General features: G+C 52.6%; 2 protein-coding genes across 5 annotated transcripts; both read left to right on the top strand.

Annotated features, from left to right (window-relative positions):
* Positions 1-1,060: 1,060 nt before the first annotated feature.
* Positions 1,061-7,263, top strand: USF1 (upstream transcription factor 1). Of its 4 annotated transcripts, none has more exons than XM_062192578.1 (11): positions 1,061-1,187; positions 2,998-3,090; positions 3,468-3,517; positions 3,673-3,788; positions 4,120-4,221; positions 4,313-4,424; positions 4,750-4,837; positions 5,684-5,742; positions 5,890-5,984; positions 6,233-6,361; positions 6,516-7,263. In XM_062192578.1, exons 2-11 carry the CDS (start codon positions 3,083-3,085, stop codon positions 6,603-6,605), a joined length of 849 nt encoding a protein of 282 aa, XP_062048562.1. In that variant the 5' UTR covers positions 1,061-1,187; positions 2,998-3,082; the 3' UTR covers positions 6,606-7,263. The 4 variants fall into 4 exon arrangements, with proteins under 4 accessions (XP_062048562.1, XP_062048559.1, XP_062048560.1 ...); XM_062192575.1 differs by having other exon boundaries at positions 4,313-4,508; XM_062192576.1 differs by having other exon boundaries at positions 2,944-3,090; positions 4,313-4,508.
* Positions 7,264-7,367: 104 nt separating this feature from the next.
* TSTD1 (thiosulfate sulfurtransferase like domain containing 1) lies at positions 7,368-8,780 on the top strand. Its single transcript, XM_062192580.1, has 4 exons — positions 7,368-7,601; positions 7,815-7,937; positions 8,386-8,548; positions 8,634-8,780. Exons 1-4 carry the CDS (start codon positions 7,526-7,528, stop codon positions 8,683-8,685), a joined length of 414 nt encoding a protein of 137 aa, XP_062048564.1. The 5' UTR covers positions 7,368-7,525; the 3' UTR covers positions 8,686-8,780.
* Positions 8,781-15,349: the final 6,569 nt, after the last annotated feature.

The following is a 15,349-nucleotide window of genomic DNA, read 5'->3' as shown; positions in this document are numbered from 1 at the left end:
TCCTTTTTCCTTTGGAATAAAGCCCTCCTATTTCAGAAAATGGGGATGGCCTCACTCAGGCTCTTGGACTGCTCTCCAGACAGGCGGCGGGCACAGGTCTCACTCTAGAAGGGGTTGGTATCTCAGAATAAAAGTTGTATTTTTACACATAAACATGTGGAGTCTCATTATTCTGACTAAAACCTTGGGTGATAGGTATCACATTTTCATACATTTGGCCAAACTCCCCCCCCCCCTACTTTGTTCAGGGCTGTTTCTCAGTTGTCACGGAGACTAGGCTAAAAACCAGCGCTGGGGTCAGTGGTCGTCAGGAAATGGGGAAGGGAAACTTGTATTTACATAATGTTCATTATGCGCCAGGAACTGGGCTGGGCAGTCTTGTGTATAGAATCTATGTCTTTTATTAATTCCACTTAGCAATTCTGTAAGGTAGGTACACTTAGGTGGCTCCATCTTACGGATGAGGAAACTAAGGCTCAATTAAGTAAAAATGCTTGTAAGATCCCAGCGGTAATAAGTAGAAGAGATGGATTTGAGAACCAGGTTTAAATGGCCTGGTTTCTTTATTTTTCCCATTATACCATCCTACTCCAAACCCATTAGGAAGAATGGGAATCAATCCTCTCGCAAGATGTAAGCCTCGGGTGAGTGACTAGCGACGCTAACAGAAAGGAGGTATGCTCAGATCTATCTATCTATGCCCAGAGTTGTCTCCATCTCCCGTAGCAAACCCTTAAAAAAAACTGCCCTTATCCAAGATGGCCTCCCAAACAGCCCTTGTTAAAGATGGCGCCTCCGCCTGGCAGCCCTCCCTCCATCCCCGCCTGCCGCCCCACTCCCTTTTCCCGGAATCAAAAAATCCCTGCCCGGCCCAGAGATGGTAGCGCACGCTAGCCGTCCTTCTCCCGCTCCCGCCCAAAGCGGCCAGGCCTCGAGCGACATTCGCCAGCGGCACCCCTCCGAGCCTGCCCCCACGCCCCCATCCCTCCAGCCCAAGATGGAGCGAGCGGAAGTGGAGCGGCGCGGGGGCTGTGAGTGGGCTGGGCGGGTCGAGAGAGACACTTCCGCCCCTCACCAACATGGCCCCGGGCCGGGAGTGCGCATGAGCAGCTGTCTATGGAGAGACTCGGGTCGGGAGAGGGAGAACACGGTCGGGGGGAGATCGGCGGCTGAGGCGGCCTGGGCCGGTGAGTGCAGGGCCGCACGGCAGGGTGGAGGCGGGATGGGTCGGCAAGGCGGGGCCGCTTGGGTTTAGTTTCCGTTTTCCAGGATGGGAAACTCTTGGGGGAGGAAGCCTTTGTTTTGGGGGAGGGGACCGTGCCTGGTTCTTTTCTTTGCCATCCCGCTTTGTGGGCCAAAGCCGCTCCCCGGCCTCCTGCGCTGTCCGGCTGCGGGCCCCCGAGCCCCCGGCGCCCCTTCGCTGCCTGCTCTGCGAAGCAGCCGCGGCTGGGCTGGCCGGGTCGCGGCGCGGGCTCCCGGGCGCGCGCCTGGCGGGCGCTCAGCTCGGTGAGCGCCTGCAGCTTGGTGGGCCTTCGGGGAGACGCCTCGTCCTCAGGCCTGGTTTCTTTCCGGGCTGCATCCCCCACCCCCACCCGCTTTGTGTCCAGACTCGGCCGGGGGTCTCGCTGGGCCCTCGTTTGCCTGAGCGTGCACAGCGCAACATCCTATCCCGGCTCCCGTGTCGCCCATCTCCCGAAGGCTCAGGAAATGCTTCCGGATGTCCAGCTCGGGGTTGAAGAAGTAGCGCGACCCCGCTGCGGGGCGTCCTCGGAGGCCGCCCTTGGCTGACAGCTGTGGGCGATAGAGGCGCCTCCTACTCCCTGCCTTCTCTTTCATTGCTTCCTCCTGCAGTCGGCGCGACGAGCCTCGGAGGGGCACTTTTCCCACTCAGGTTGGAGGATGGAGACCTGGGTGGTCCCAAAACACCAGGGCTACTTCTCCTGCGGAGCTGGGATCTCCTTGCAACATTACTTCCTTCGGACAGTTTCGCTTTCAGTTCCTTTTTGTTGTTGTTGTTGCCATTTTCCTTGGCCACGGGCTCTCCAGGGCTTCTCCGCTGAAGATTTTTCCTGGGATGGAAAAGGCCAGGAGAAACTCACGGATGCAGAATTTACAGAAATCTTGCCCCTTTCGTGTTGGGATTATTTTACTGCTTTGGACCGGCTAGCTGTTTCTTTTTGGCATCTGCCCGCTTAGCCCTTTGTTTTTCCTGTCGTCTGGCTGCATGTCGGGGTCCTAAGGCAGGCACCTCCTAGATGGATTCCTCCTCCATTGTCTCTTCTTCGGAAGCCTAAGCCTGGGCTTTTTTTTTTTTTTTTTCTTTCCCTCCTTACTGAGGCTCAGTTGATTTGGAGTTGTCATGGCAACGTTTTAGCAACTGTGTTGTTCTACAGGAAGGCTTAATGAATAATAATAAAGAAGGCTTGAAGCTAGTGCACTTGGATGTTAGGTTCTCTAAGGGATGATACCAATCTGGGCACCCCCTGCGCCCAGATAAGAGCCCTTTCAGTTGAGTGGAGCCCAAGGGCCAGTCTTTGTTGTTAGCATCCGTTTTCCAGTGGTGTGGGCTTCCTGTGTCCCCTCCCTGGATTGATGCAGCTGGAGGCTGAGAACCTGCAAGAAGCATGGCTGTCCATGGCCCTGTGTTTTGGTAATGCTGGTCTCAACACAGCCCTCCCTAATTTCCTTGAAGCTGCTGTTGTGGGAGATCATGATAGCTTTAATAATAATCCTTTGAGAAATGTGTTGTTTCTCAGCCTTCCAGTATAATGACCCCTTCTCCACCAAGAGTCGGGGTGATAATGAAGGGGTGAGGAGCTTGATATGTAGGGTTGCTTTTTCCAACAGACTGGCCCTCAGCATTGGAATGGGGGAAGCTGATTGTCCTTTGCAGGTGACTGGGTTCTTTTCCTGGCTGTGTGTTCATGGAGCCTTGGTCCCAAGTCTAGGGAGGCTGTTCAGCCCAACACTCACTGCAAACTCCGTGATTTCTACCAGGACTTAGTATTCAGGCCTGTGAATCAGGAGATACGAAGACTCCAAAAAAAGGACCAGTTCCTCGGATGTGCCCCCTCACAGAGAGATGAAGGGGTGAGTAAAGCAGAGGTAGGGTCTGGGGTGAGAGATGGTTGGCCTGGGAGAGCATCAGACGCTGAGAGCACTGGCTGTGCGGTCAAGCAGACCTGGAGTCAGGTCCAGTTCTGTCCCCTACCAGCTGTGTGATCTGATTTCCCATTTGTAGAACGGAGGTAGTGCCACCTGCCTTATAGTGCTGTTAGTATTCACTAAGACAGGACATGTTAAATGCTTAGCTTGAAGCCTACTGCATAGTAAGTACTAGTTGTTATTCTAATGTAACCCAGCATCTGTTGTGGATGCCAGTGGATTTGGGAGTTCTTTGCCACTGGGCAGTAGCTTCTCACTCCCTTCTTCCCTTATTCTTTCTTTCGCTCTTTCACCACAAACAGGCAGCAGAAAACAGCTGAAACGGAAGAGGGGACAGTGCAGATTCAGGAAGGTGAGTGTTAGAAACGGAACCGAGAGCCCTGATGGCACCTGTCCCTCCACTGGGCCACCTCTCGAGTGCCCCTCCTCCTTCCACATGTCGTGCAAGTGGAACAGAAGGAGAAAGGCAGTTAACTCAGGGACCTTTCCTGTGCTCTCCTACTTCAGGTGCAGTAGCTACTGGGGAGGACCCAACCAGTGTGGCTATCGCCAGCATCCAGTCAGCTGCCACCTTCCCTGACCCCAACGTCAAGTACGTCTTCCGAACTGAGAATGGGGGCCAGGTAAGGGGAGGAGCCAGGTGGCTGCAGGTGTTACTTGGGGTTGGGGTTGAGGGAGGTTTGGAACATGTGTTGGGAAGATGTGGCTTGGAGGATGAGGGGGAAATGTGGACTCTTAGGGTGGGAGGGCTGATATGAGAGTTGGGGTAGAGCCTGGTGTGGGCCAGGGGTATGCTGAAGCCTTGGGACAGGGAGGGAAGGGAGAGCGGCTGACTGTGTCTCTAAGAGGGTGTTATCTTGGGGCATTCCCCAGGGAAAAGTTTGCGAGGTGCCCTGGGAGTCCCAGCATTTACTCCTCTCTCTTCTTCTCCCGCCCCCTTCCTCTCACTTTTAGGTGATGTACAGGGTGATCCAGGTGTCTGAAGGGCAACTGGATGGCCAGACTGAGGGTACCGGCGCCATCAGTGGCTACCCTGCCACTCAGTCCATGACCCAGGTACTGCGGTCTGGGCTGGGCTGGTGACCGGATCTCTGGGCAGTGAGAGGAAGAAGGGAACTGGACTCTGTCCTCTTGCTCTCCTCTCCAGGCCGTGATCCAGGGTGCTTTCACCAGTGATGATACGGTTGACACAGAGGGGACAGCTGCTGAGACGCACTATACTTACTTCCCCAGCTCTGCAGTGGGAGATGGGGCAGGAGGTACCACATCGGGGAGTACAGCTGCTGTTGTTACTACCCAGGGCTCAGAGGCACTACTGGGGCAGGCAACCCCTCCTGGCACTGGTGAGATATCGCGTGAGGATGCTGGCTGGAGGGGCTAGGAGAGGCCATGGGACATGGCTGGTGGGCAGTGGGCCTTCACTCTTGACCCTTCCTGATTCCTTAGCCCCGGGCAAGGCAGTGAGTTGGCCCCCCTCCTAGCAGGAGGAAGCCTGTTTTCAGAGGAGGATCCCAGGGTCGTGGCCTCAGGGCATGGTCATGTGGCCGGCCTTTGTCGGACACAATCTATCCTACGTCTTCACAGGTCAGTTCTTTGTGATGATGTCACCACAGGAAGTGTTGCAGGGGGGAAGCCAGCGCTCCATCGCCCCTAGGACCCACCCGTATTCCCCGTGAGTGATCCCGTTTCTTAATCACCAGGAGTGGTGGTGGTTTTTTTTTTTTTTTTTTGAAAGATTTATTTATGTATTTGAAAGGAAGAGTGAGAGGGAGCAGAGTGACAGAGAGGGGGAGAGAGAGAGATCAACCTTCCATCTGCTGGTTCACTCCCCAAATTCCTGCATCAGCCAGGGCTGAGCCAGGCCAAAGCCAGGAGCCTGGAACTCCATCTGGGTCTTCACGTGGGTGGCAGGGACCGAAGTACTTGGGTCATGATTTGTTGCCTTCTGATGCCAGGTGCATTAGCAGGAAGCTGGATCGGAAGCAGAGTAGCTGGGACTTGAACCTGTACCCTGACAAGGGATGGGGGTGTCCCAAGAGGCAGCTTAACCTGCTGTACCACAACACCCTCCCTGTAAGCCATCTTAACACCTGCTGAATCTTGTTTAATGCCTTACCCCAAATTCTAATCTTAGTTTTATTTTTAAAAAAAAATTTTTTTTTTAAAGATTCACTTATTTATTTGAAAGGGAGAGGGAGAGAAAGAGATAGATATCTTCCATTTTCTGGTTTATTCCCCAAATAGCCACAACAGCCAGGTCTGGGTCAGACAGGAGCCAGGGGCCAGGAACTCCATCCTGGTCTCCCATATGGGTGGTAGTGGCCCACAACATCTTGGGGTGTTTGCCCAAGTACATTAGCATGAAGCTGGATTGGAAGCCAGAGTAGCCTGGCATCAAACCAGCACTCTGATAAGACATGCTGAAGTTGCCAGCGGCAGCTTCACCCACTGCACCACAGTGCCAGCCCCTAATCTTAGTCCTTGTCCTTACTCCGGCCACCCTGGGTTCTGTTGGCAGGAAGTCAGAGGCCCCCCGGACGACTCGGGATGAGAAACGCAGGGCTCAGCACAACGAAGGTGAGCTGGATCTGAGTGTGAATCAGGGGGCAGTCGTGTGGGAGTGGGGGCAGCAGGGACATCTGGCGGGTGGGCGGGGGGAGGGGAGGTTAGGTAGTTTTCACCCTAGGCTGTGGTGAGTTTTCACGGAGTCACTTTGCCCCGCAGTGGAGCGCCGCCGCCGAGACAAGATCAACAACTGGATTGTGCAGCTGTCTAAGATCATCCCAGACTGCTCCATGGAGAGCACCAAGTCTGGCCAGGTCATGGCAAGGCCCTGGTGGTGGGCAGGCCGCCTGAATTCTGTCTCCTGGTATCGTTTCCAGAAATGGTGGAGAGAGGGACACAGCGTGGCAGTGGTCTTCCCTTCCCTCTCTCCGAGGGTCCTGTACCTCTGGGAGGTGTCACGGTGCCATCCTTAGGGGACAGCGAGGTCCGAAGTGTGAGCATGCTTTTGGACAGGCCAGATGTCTTCAAGGCTAGGCCTCATTTGGTCGGCTTTGTCTTGCAGAGTAAAGGTGGGATCCTGTCCAAAGCTTGTGATTACATCCAGGAGCTTCGGCAGAGTAACCACCGGTTGTCTGAGGAGCTGCAGGGGCTCGACCAGCTGCAGCTGGACAATGATGTGCTTCGACAGCAGGTCCGACACCCCCCGTGCCCTCGCAGCCGCTGAGCTGCTTTCCTTGTAGCATCTATGGAGAGGGCCTCACCAGGGGACCCTCAATGAGTTCGGGGGGCCTGGCAGTGTTCCCTTTGTTTCATCCGTTCCCCTTACTGCCTCTTTCCTGTGTCAGGTGGAAGATCTTAAAAACAAGAACCTGCTGCTGCGGGCTCAGCTGCGGCACCACGGATTGGAAGTCGTCATCAAGAACGACAGCAACTAACCATGGGGATGTGGGGGCTTTGGGCCCGGGAACTGCAGCTAGCCCAGGAGCAACAGGCCAATCCCACGCCCCTTTCCTTCACTGCCCACTTCCCGGCCTGGGCCTGGGGGGAGTTCGGAAGCCGTGTCTCTGAACTGAGGCCCTGCGCCATGGCAGACCGCAGTGGTGGGAAACACACAGTGTGGACCTGCCCTGACCGCCTTGCCCACCCCCTCGCCATGCAGCCCCCCGGGCCCTTGTGCTCCTCTTGCACAATGCATGTGCTGTCCCCACGCCGGAGACTGGACACACGGAGCCGGGGGGAGGGGGCCTGCCCTGCGCTTGCCTAGAGTGCCCAGCAGAGGACCTGCTGACCGAGAGCTCTGGTTTGCCACGGGCCTCGGGCGCTTCCATTGGTCCCTTTCCTGGAGCTGAGGTTCAGCTTTGTACTCGGCGGCTCTGAGGAACAGGCTCAAGTAAGAAGTGGGGTTAGGATGCTCAGCAGTGGCTGCTGTCCCACAAAGAGGAGGCTAGCCAGCAAGCAGTACGGCCTATGCAGAAGTCTCTGGAGCCAGGGAGGACAGCAGGCAAGGCCCACTTAGGGCCTTCCCCCTCGTGGGGTGGTTTTGTTCCTTTTTTTTTTTTTTTTTTTTTAAAGATAAAATTGTTCAGAGCCACAGTTGTCTTTTCTCCTCCTTTTGCGGGCCCCGGGGCGGAAGGGAGGGCATTCCTGGGCCGGGTTTAGGGTGGGATGCTGCTTTTATGCTCATCACCTAGTGCCTCTACTGCTGCCAGACTAATGAGTCGTTTCCTGCCCACGCTGGGGACTCGCTAGATATCCGGTGGACTGGCGGCAGGCACCACTAACAGGTGCTGCGGAGGCGGAGCGGGAGGCTGTCCCTCCGCTTCCGGTTCCGGTTGCCTCCTGGAGGGAGGGAGCGATGTTACCGGTACTGAGGGGGAGTGCCTTGGCCTTATTCCTGGGATTTGCAATCGCGGCGCGCACCATGGCTGGAGGTACCTTCAGGGTAGACCTGGGACCTCGCCCTGAGAAGTGGCTGCGGGGGGGCGCGCGCGCGGAGGCCCCCTGGGTGGAAGTGGGGCAGCGGGGCTGAGGTGCCCCCAGCCCCGCTTGCCTCAGTGGATTGGCCGGCAGCCAGGGGAGGGGGCGCCGCGCTGCTGTGCTTTGGGAACCCTCTTCCCTGAAGGCGCCCGTGCTCCCTTCCTCAGCACCCACGGTCTCGCTCCCCGAACTCCGATCACTCCTAGCCGCTGGCCGCGTCCGGCTCTTCGATGTGCGATCTCGGGAGGAAGCAGCAGCGGGGACCATCCCGGGGGCGCTCAACATCCCGGGTACAAGATGGAGAAGGGAGGTCCCCGCGTCGGACTAGGACAGCCCGGGAAGGGCTGGCGCAGCGATCGGGGTCCTGCGTTCCTTTAAGGCAGCCCTCAGCCTCACTAGCCAAGGGCTGATTGGAGGCGGGTCCTGGCGTCGGAACTGGCCCATCCAGTTTGAGGGGACAGCAGGCAGTGAGGAGGGGGGTGGGCCAGCCACTTTCTGCCCGCCCCGCCCCCTCCCGCTGGGAAGTGGCTCGGTCGAAGGCTGTTTGGCTGACCCGAGCTAAACTAAGCGCTGGGCTGCTGCTAGTCCTTTAGATGGGGCGAGGCAGGGTGGCGTGGGGGAACACCGTAGGTTGTTTTGGGGCCCCCTGGAGATTGGTTCCACCACTGGGACTCCAGGCCCTGCTTCCAGGGCCCCCAGACTGCGGGCTCTGCATTGTGTCCTCTCCACCCCTGCCAGTGTCAGAGCTGGAAAGCGCCCTGCAGATGGAGCCGGCTGCTTTCCAGGCCAGGTACTCCGCTCAGAAGCCCACGCTGGAAGAGGAGAACCTCGTTTTCTTCTGTCAGATGGGCCGGCGGGGCTCTCAGGCCGCGCAGCTAGCCCGGAACCTTGGATACACAGGGTACGGGACAGGCCTGGCTTGCTGTGGGGAAGGCCCTGGGGACCACCTGCTGGGGCTGCCCTTCACCCCCTCTTTGTCTCCACAGGGCACGAAACTACGCTGGGGCCTATAGAGAATGGCTGGAGCAACAGGGTTAGGTAGGAGGTGGCTGCTCTAGCCGGGGGTGCTGAAGGGACTGACCTGCTGAGTTGGGCAGCACACACAAGCCTGCAATAAAGAGCATTTTCTAAAAGCATCGGAGCACTGAATTTGTCAGGTGGACCCGAGACGGCTCTAACGGTCATCTCGTTCTTTGGACCTTGATCAATGAAGTCCTGAATCATTTATCCTTCCAGCACTCGCCTACCCCTCACCCCCCACCCCCAAATTCTAGAAGTTCCCTGAGAGCGACTACAGTTCTAGAATTGTTTTCTGCCCAGGATGCACATCAGTATCATCTAGTATCTTGACCCCCAAAACAAACAAAAGCACAAAACAAAAACTTGGGCTTTATTCCAGATTGAGAACCTAGGGGGTGGAGCTTTGGGGTCATCAGATGATTTTTTTTTTTTAAAGATTTTTAAATTTATTTGAAAGGCAGAGTCAGAGAGAGAGAGAGAGAATCTTCCATCCATTTAACTCCCCAATTAGCCGCAACAGCTGGAGGTGGGCTGATCTGAAACTAGGAACTTCTTCTCGATCTCCCATATAAGTGCAGGGGCCCAAGCACTCTGGCCACACTCTGATGCTTTCCCAGGTGCATTAGCAAGGAGCCAGATCTGAAGTGGAACAGCTGGGACTCAGTGCCCATATGGGATGCTGGCTTGCAGGTGATTCTTATGTGCAATCAGGAGCCAATGCCACTGCTCTAGACCAAACAGTAGCAAACTATGGCCCTGATCGGTCACACCACCGCTGCCATCTGTTTATGTGTTGTCTGGCTGCTTTGTACAAAGATGGCAGACTAATTGCAACAGACTCTATTTAAAGCCTTTTTAAAAAAGAACAGAAAATATTTATTTGAAAGGCAGACAGAGGGAGAGAGATTGGTCTTCCACCCACTGGTTCACTCTGCAAATGGCTGCAATGACCCAGGCTGGGTCAGACCAAAGTCAGGAGCCTGGAACTCCATCTTGGTCTCCCACGGGGTGCCAGGAGCCAGTATTGCAAGCAGCAGCAACTTAACCTACTGAGCCACAACACTGGCCCCCTAAAATTGTTATTAATTGACTTTGTACAGAAAAAGTTCACCTACCATTGCTCTAGAGCCCAGGGGTGGGGAATCTTTTTTTATAAGGGCCATTTGGATATTTATAACATCATTTTTGGACCATACAAAATTATCAACTTAAAGATTAGCCTGCTATAAGGGCCAGTGTTGTGGCTCAGTTCGTTAAGCTGCCGCCTGCAATGCTAGCATCCCCTGTGAGTGCAGGTTCTAGTCTCAGTTGCTCTGCTTCTGACCCAGCTCCCTGCTGATGTGCCTGGGAGGACAGCTGAAGATGGCCCAGGTACTTGGGCCCCTGCCCCCATGTGGGAAGCCTGGCTGGAGTACCTGGCTCTAGGCTTTGGCCTGGCTCAGTCCCAGCCGTTGTGGCCATTTATGGGAGTGAACCAGCCGATGGAACAGCAATCTCCTCCACTGCCCTGCAACTCTGCCTTTCAGATAAATTATTTTTTTAAATAGTCTGCTATAGATTTGCTGACTTTAAATACTGAATTCCAAGTTCTGCTTGCGGTTGCCTCAGCGGGATCAGACCAAATGATTTTGTGGGACCTTATGCAGCCCACGGGCCAGACGTCTTCCACCCCTGCAAGACCTTCTGTTTATGTATTGTACAAAGATAGCAGAATAATTGCAATAGACTATATTTAAAGCCTTTTTAAAAAAGAAAATATTTATTTGAAAGGCAGACAGAGAGGGAGAGAGATTGGTACCCAGTTCCTCAGTTGCAATCTCACTTTCCTTCACGGCGTCGCTGAGTGGAGGAAATGAAAGGTCATTGGATGAGGGAGTGGAGAGTACCCTTCATCCCTCCCAAGTACCCCATAGAGATTCTGGTGTGAGGAGTCCTTCCTGTGCCACCTGAACACCTTCCTGCTTTTCTCAATACTGATCTCTGATCCCTTGGTGGGTTTAACAAATAATAGTTGTTTCACAATAATGAAATAGGGGCCGGCACTGTGGCATAGCAAGTAAAACTGCTGCCTGCAAGTGCTGGCATTGCATATGGGCACTGGTTCGAGCCCTGGCTTCTCCACTTCCGATCCAGCTCTCTGCTATGGCCTGGGAAAGCCCAAGTCCTTGGGGCCCTGCACCTGTGTGGGAGACCTGGAAGAAGCTCCTGGCTCCTGGCTTCGGATCAGTTCAGCTCCAGCCACTGCGATCATTTGGGGAGTGAACCAGCGGATCGAAGACTTCCTCGCCCCCGTGTCTGCTCCTGCCCCCGTAACTCCGCCTTTCAAATAAATATTTTTTTTAAAAATGAAATATCTCATACTTATTGAAATAAAACTCAGCATTATACAGCAGGTATATAACTTCTCTCTAGCATGGTGCAGTTTCATGCCTACCCTTTATGACCTTTTAAATATTTTATTTAAAATGTTTATTTTGGGGCCAGCGCTGTGGCACAGTGAGTTAAAGCCCTGACCTGAAGAGCCAGAGTCCTATATGGGTGCCAGTTCTAGTCCTGGCTGCTCCTCTTCTGATCTGGCTCTCTGCTGTGGCCTGAGAAAGCAGTAGAAGATGGCCCAAGTCCTTGGGCCCCTGTACTCATGTGGGAGAGTGGGAAGAAGCTCCTGGCTCCAGATTGGCACAGCTTTGGCCTTTGTGGCCATCGGGAGTGAACGCAGAGGATGGAAGACTCTCTCTCTCTCTCTACCTCTCTCTGTAACTTTTTTTTTTAAAGATTTATTTTATTTATTTGAAAGAGTTACACAGAGAGGAGAGGCAGAGAGAGGAGAGGTCTTCCATCCGATGGTTCACTCTCCAGATGGCTGCAACGGCCAGAGCTGTGCTGATCCAAAGCCGGGAGCCAGGAGCTTCCTCTGGGTCTCCCACGTGGGTGCAGGGACCCAAGGACTTGGGCCATCTTCCACTGCTATCCCGGGCCATAGCAGAGAGCTGGACAGGAAGTGGAGCAGCCGGGTCTCGAACCGGCGCCCATATGGGATGCCCGCACTTCATGCCAGGGCGTTAACCTACTGTGCCACAGCGCCGGCCCCTGTCTTTCAAATAAATAAAATAAATCTAAAAAAAATAAATAAAGTGTCTATTTTGTTTTATTGGAAAGGCAGAGAGAGAGAGAGATCACTTTTTTTGATACTATTTTTTGAGATTTATTTATTTGAAAGAGTTACACACAGAGAGAAGGAGAGGCAAAGAGAAAGAGAGGTCTTCCATCCAATGGTTCACTCCCCAGTTGGCCACAATGGCCAGATCTGCACCGATCCGAAGCCAGGATCCAGGATCTTCCTCCAGGTCTCCCATACGGGTGCAAGGGCCCAAGGTCTTGGGCCATCCACTGCTTTCCTAGCCGATAGTAGAGAGCTGGATCAGAAGTGGAGCAGCCAGGACTTGAAGCAGTGCCCATATGAGACGCCGGCACTGCAGGCGGCAGCTTTATCAGCTGCGCCACAGTGCTGCCCACCCCCCCAGTGAGTTTTAAGTATTCCCGCTTGTAACTCCTAGTCTACAGGAGTTCTGAACATTGAAATCCCCAGGATTTCTCTGCTCCTTTGCAGTCAGTTCCACTGCTACTCCCTTTCCAGGCACCACTTTCTGTCTTCTTTCACCATAAATTAGTTTCCTGGCCCCCTTGCTGGCCTGCCACCCCTTCCATACATTTGGCTTTACAGCTGATGCAGATGATTAGAGAAAATCCTGGAAGTACACTGAGCTGGCCCACGACACGACCATGCCCTCTGGTTTGACCATTGTTAAGCACATTCCTCTTTCTCCCTCATTAACTTGTTTGGTTCATAACCCTGACAGGCTGTTCCAACCCATTACCTTGCTTTTGAAAGTTCCCTTTTCCTCATAGCTGACTTTCAGCAGGTGAGGCTCAAATCCTAGGGCTTTCCGGCTATGTTCACTTTCCTGGCTACTCTCTGCCCTCCTTTTCATGCTGAGTTAGCCTCCCCTTTCGTCCTCCTCTGTTCCTGGTTAGCGTTTACCACATACTGGTGTCATCATATCTGTTATGCTACATTTTTGTTGTTCATTTGTTTGTCTCTCAGTTGATGGACAGCGCCACAAAGGTTGGAACTGGCTTTTGTTTTTTTGTTTTTGTTTTTGTCCTCCAGTGCTTGGAACGTGAGTTCTCAGTAGGTGTTTGTCAAGCCTCACTAGTCTTCCGACCTTCAGAATCTTCTAGTTTCAGCCTTTCCAAGGCATCGCTGCCTGTCCAATCTTAAACTACCATTTCAATCTTATCAGTAAGAGCAGATAATTTACAGTCGGTCCTTGTTGCCTAGTGACCAGGCTCCTGGCTCAGACACCCCTTTGACCAATCTCCATCTAGATCTGGCCTCACCTTGGTGTTCCAAAGTTACCCTCCCCTGCCCGCCCCCAGCAGGCCGGGTTCCTGTCTGACCCTGGCCTTTACCCACCGTTTTCGCTGTTTGGGAAGCTTCCAGTCCTTTGTACCACTCCGAATTTCACAAGAATTAGAAGAATGTATTTGGCAGAGATTTGCTGTTCTCATCAACAGGGCTTTCAAACTCAAGGAGAAGGAGAAAAATACCAGATAAAAATTATGTAACTGAATTCCATGAAAGACGCAAGGCACAGAACCATGGGTAAAGTGCACAGCTGTGCTGTGCATACTGTACTTACACAATTGTTCTGTGTAATGTACTCTGCATTAACACTTGCTTGCTTCTTCTTCAGATGGAGTGCGTTAAGAGGTGGGGCCGTTTTTTATGGTTGTATGGCCCATGTTGAACCCAGAACCACTTGTTAAGGAGGTACTTGGTAGATGTTGACTATTTATTGAGGTGTTTAGTAATCCCCAGGGGAAAAATATGAGAGAGAAAGTTGGAAATAGCACTCATGAATGGTAGCATGTTATTGTAGAAAGCGCAAAGGTTATGAGAGTTCTGAGTTGCATTCCACTGCAAGTTAATTTTAATGCAAGAGAGTTATAAGATTTATCTCAAGTTGTTGTAAGAGATTAATACCTGTAAAGTATCTGTTATATAGAATGGATTCAGGCTCTTACCTAGGAGTATAAATATAAGTACAAGAAAGTAAATACAGAGAGACAGCACAGATATTGAAATTTGATGGGGGTCTGGTTCTGTGGCATCCCATATGGGCGCCAGTTTGAGTCCCGGTTGTTCCACTTCTGATCCAGCTCTCTGCTATGGCCTGGGAAAGCAGTAAAAGATGGCCAAGGCCTTGGGCCCCTACACCCATTTGGGAGATCTGGAAGAAGTTCCTGGCTCCTGGCTTCAGATTTGCGCATTTCCACCAGCAGATGGAAGACCTCTCTCTTTCTCTCTCTCTCTCTCTCTCTCTCTCTGCCTCTCCTTCTTTCCGTGTAACTCTGACTTTCAAATAAATAAATAAATCTTAAAAAAAAAAAAAGAAATTTGATGGAAGAAAACTTGTGACTGGCAGTGGAAAATATGCAGTAATAAAAAGTATATTTAATAAAGTCAGATGTCATAAGTTTTTAGCTTGATAAATTTCTACAAAGTGAACATACTCATTTAAACATACACTGTATGATCTGAATGATTTAAAATATGTGAAGACTTTCTTTATGGCCATTTTTTGTAAATGTTGAGGAAGAGACATCTTTCATCTGCTGGTTCATTCCCTAAGTGCCCACAACAGCCAGGGATGGGTCAGCATGAAGCCAGGATCCAGGAACTCAATCTGGGTCTCCCACATGGGTGGCAGGGGCCTAACTACTTGAGCCTCCCAGGATGCGTATTAGCAGGAAGCTGGAATGGAAAGTGGAGGCGGGACTTGAAGTTAAGCACTCTGATGTGGGATGCAGGCATCCCAAGTGTGGCTTAACTGTTGTGCCAAACGCCTACCTCTATGTCCCTCTTTAATTATGCTTCCTATCTTAAAATCTATTTTGCTGCTACAAGTACAGTTATACCAGCTTCATATTCACTTGCGTTTCCATGGGGAATAGTAGGCCATACCGCCTAGAATTCACACACAAACACAGACACAAGAAGTAGACTATGGGAAAGCAGATTAAAACAAAACAAAAAAAAAAAGATTTATTTATTTGATTCAAAAGGTAGAGTTACCGAGAGAGAGGGAGAGATCTTCCATCCACCGGTTCATCCCCCAAATGGCTGCCACGGTCAGGGCTGCATCAGCCAATACCAGGAGTCAGAACCTTCTTCCAGGACTCCCATGTGGGTGCAGAGGTCCAGGGACTTGGTCCATCTTCCACTGCTAGGAAAGCAGATTTTTTTTTTTTAAGATGTATTAATTTTTTTGAAAGGCAGAGAGGCAGAGGCAGAGGCAGAGAGAGGTCTTCCGTTCACTGGTTCACTCCCCAAATGGCCACGATGGCTGGAGCTGGGCTGAGCTGAAGCCAGGAACCAGGAGCTTCTTCCTGGTCTTCCACATGGCTGCAGGGGAGTCCAAGCACTTGGGCCATCTTCTACTGCTTTCCCAGGCCATGGCAGAGAGCTGGATAGAAAGTGGAGCAGCTGGGACTTGAACTGGCACCCACATAGGATGCTAGCACTGCAGGTGGTGGCCTTACCTGCTATGCCATAGTGCTGGCCCTGCAGATTTTTAAAGTTCAAGGAAAACAGTTCATGGCCAGAGACTCTAAAGAGAAC

The sequence above is a fragment of the Lepus europaeus genome, chromosome 5 (genome assembly GCF_033115175.1).
Source record: "Lepus europaeus isolate LE1 chromosome 5, mLepTim1.pri, whole genome shotgun sequence".
NCBI classification, from domain to species: Eukaryota; Metazoa; Chordata; class Mammalia; order Lagomorpha; family Leporidae; genus Lepus; species Lepus europaeus.
This window is presented reverse-complemented; position numbering and strand designations above follow the sequence as displayed.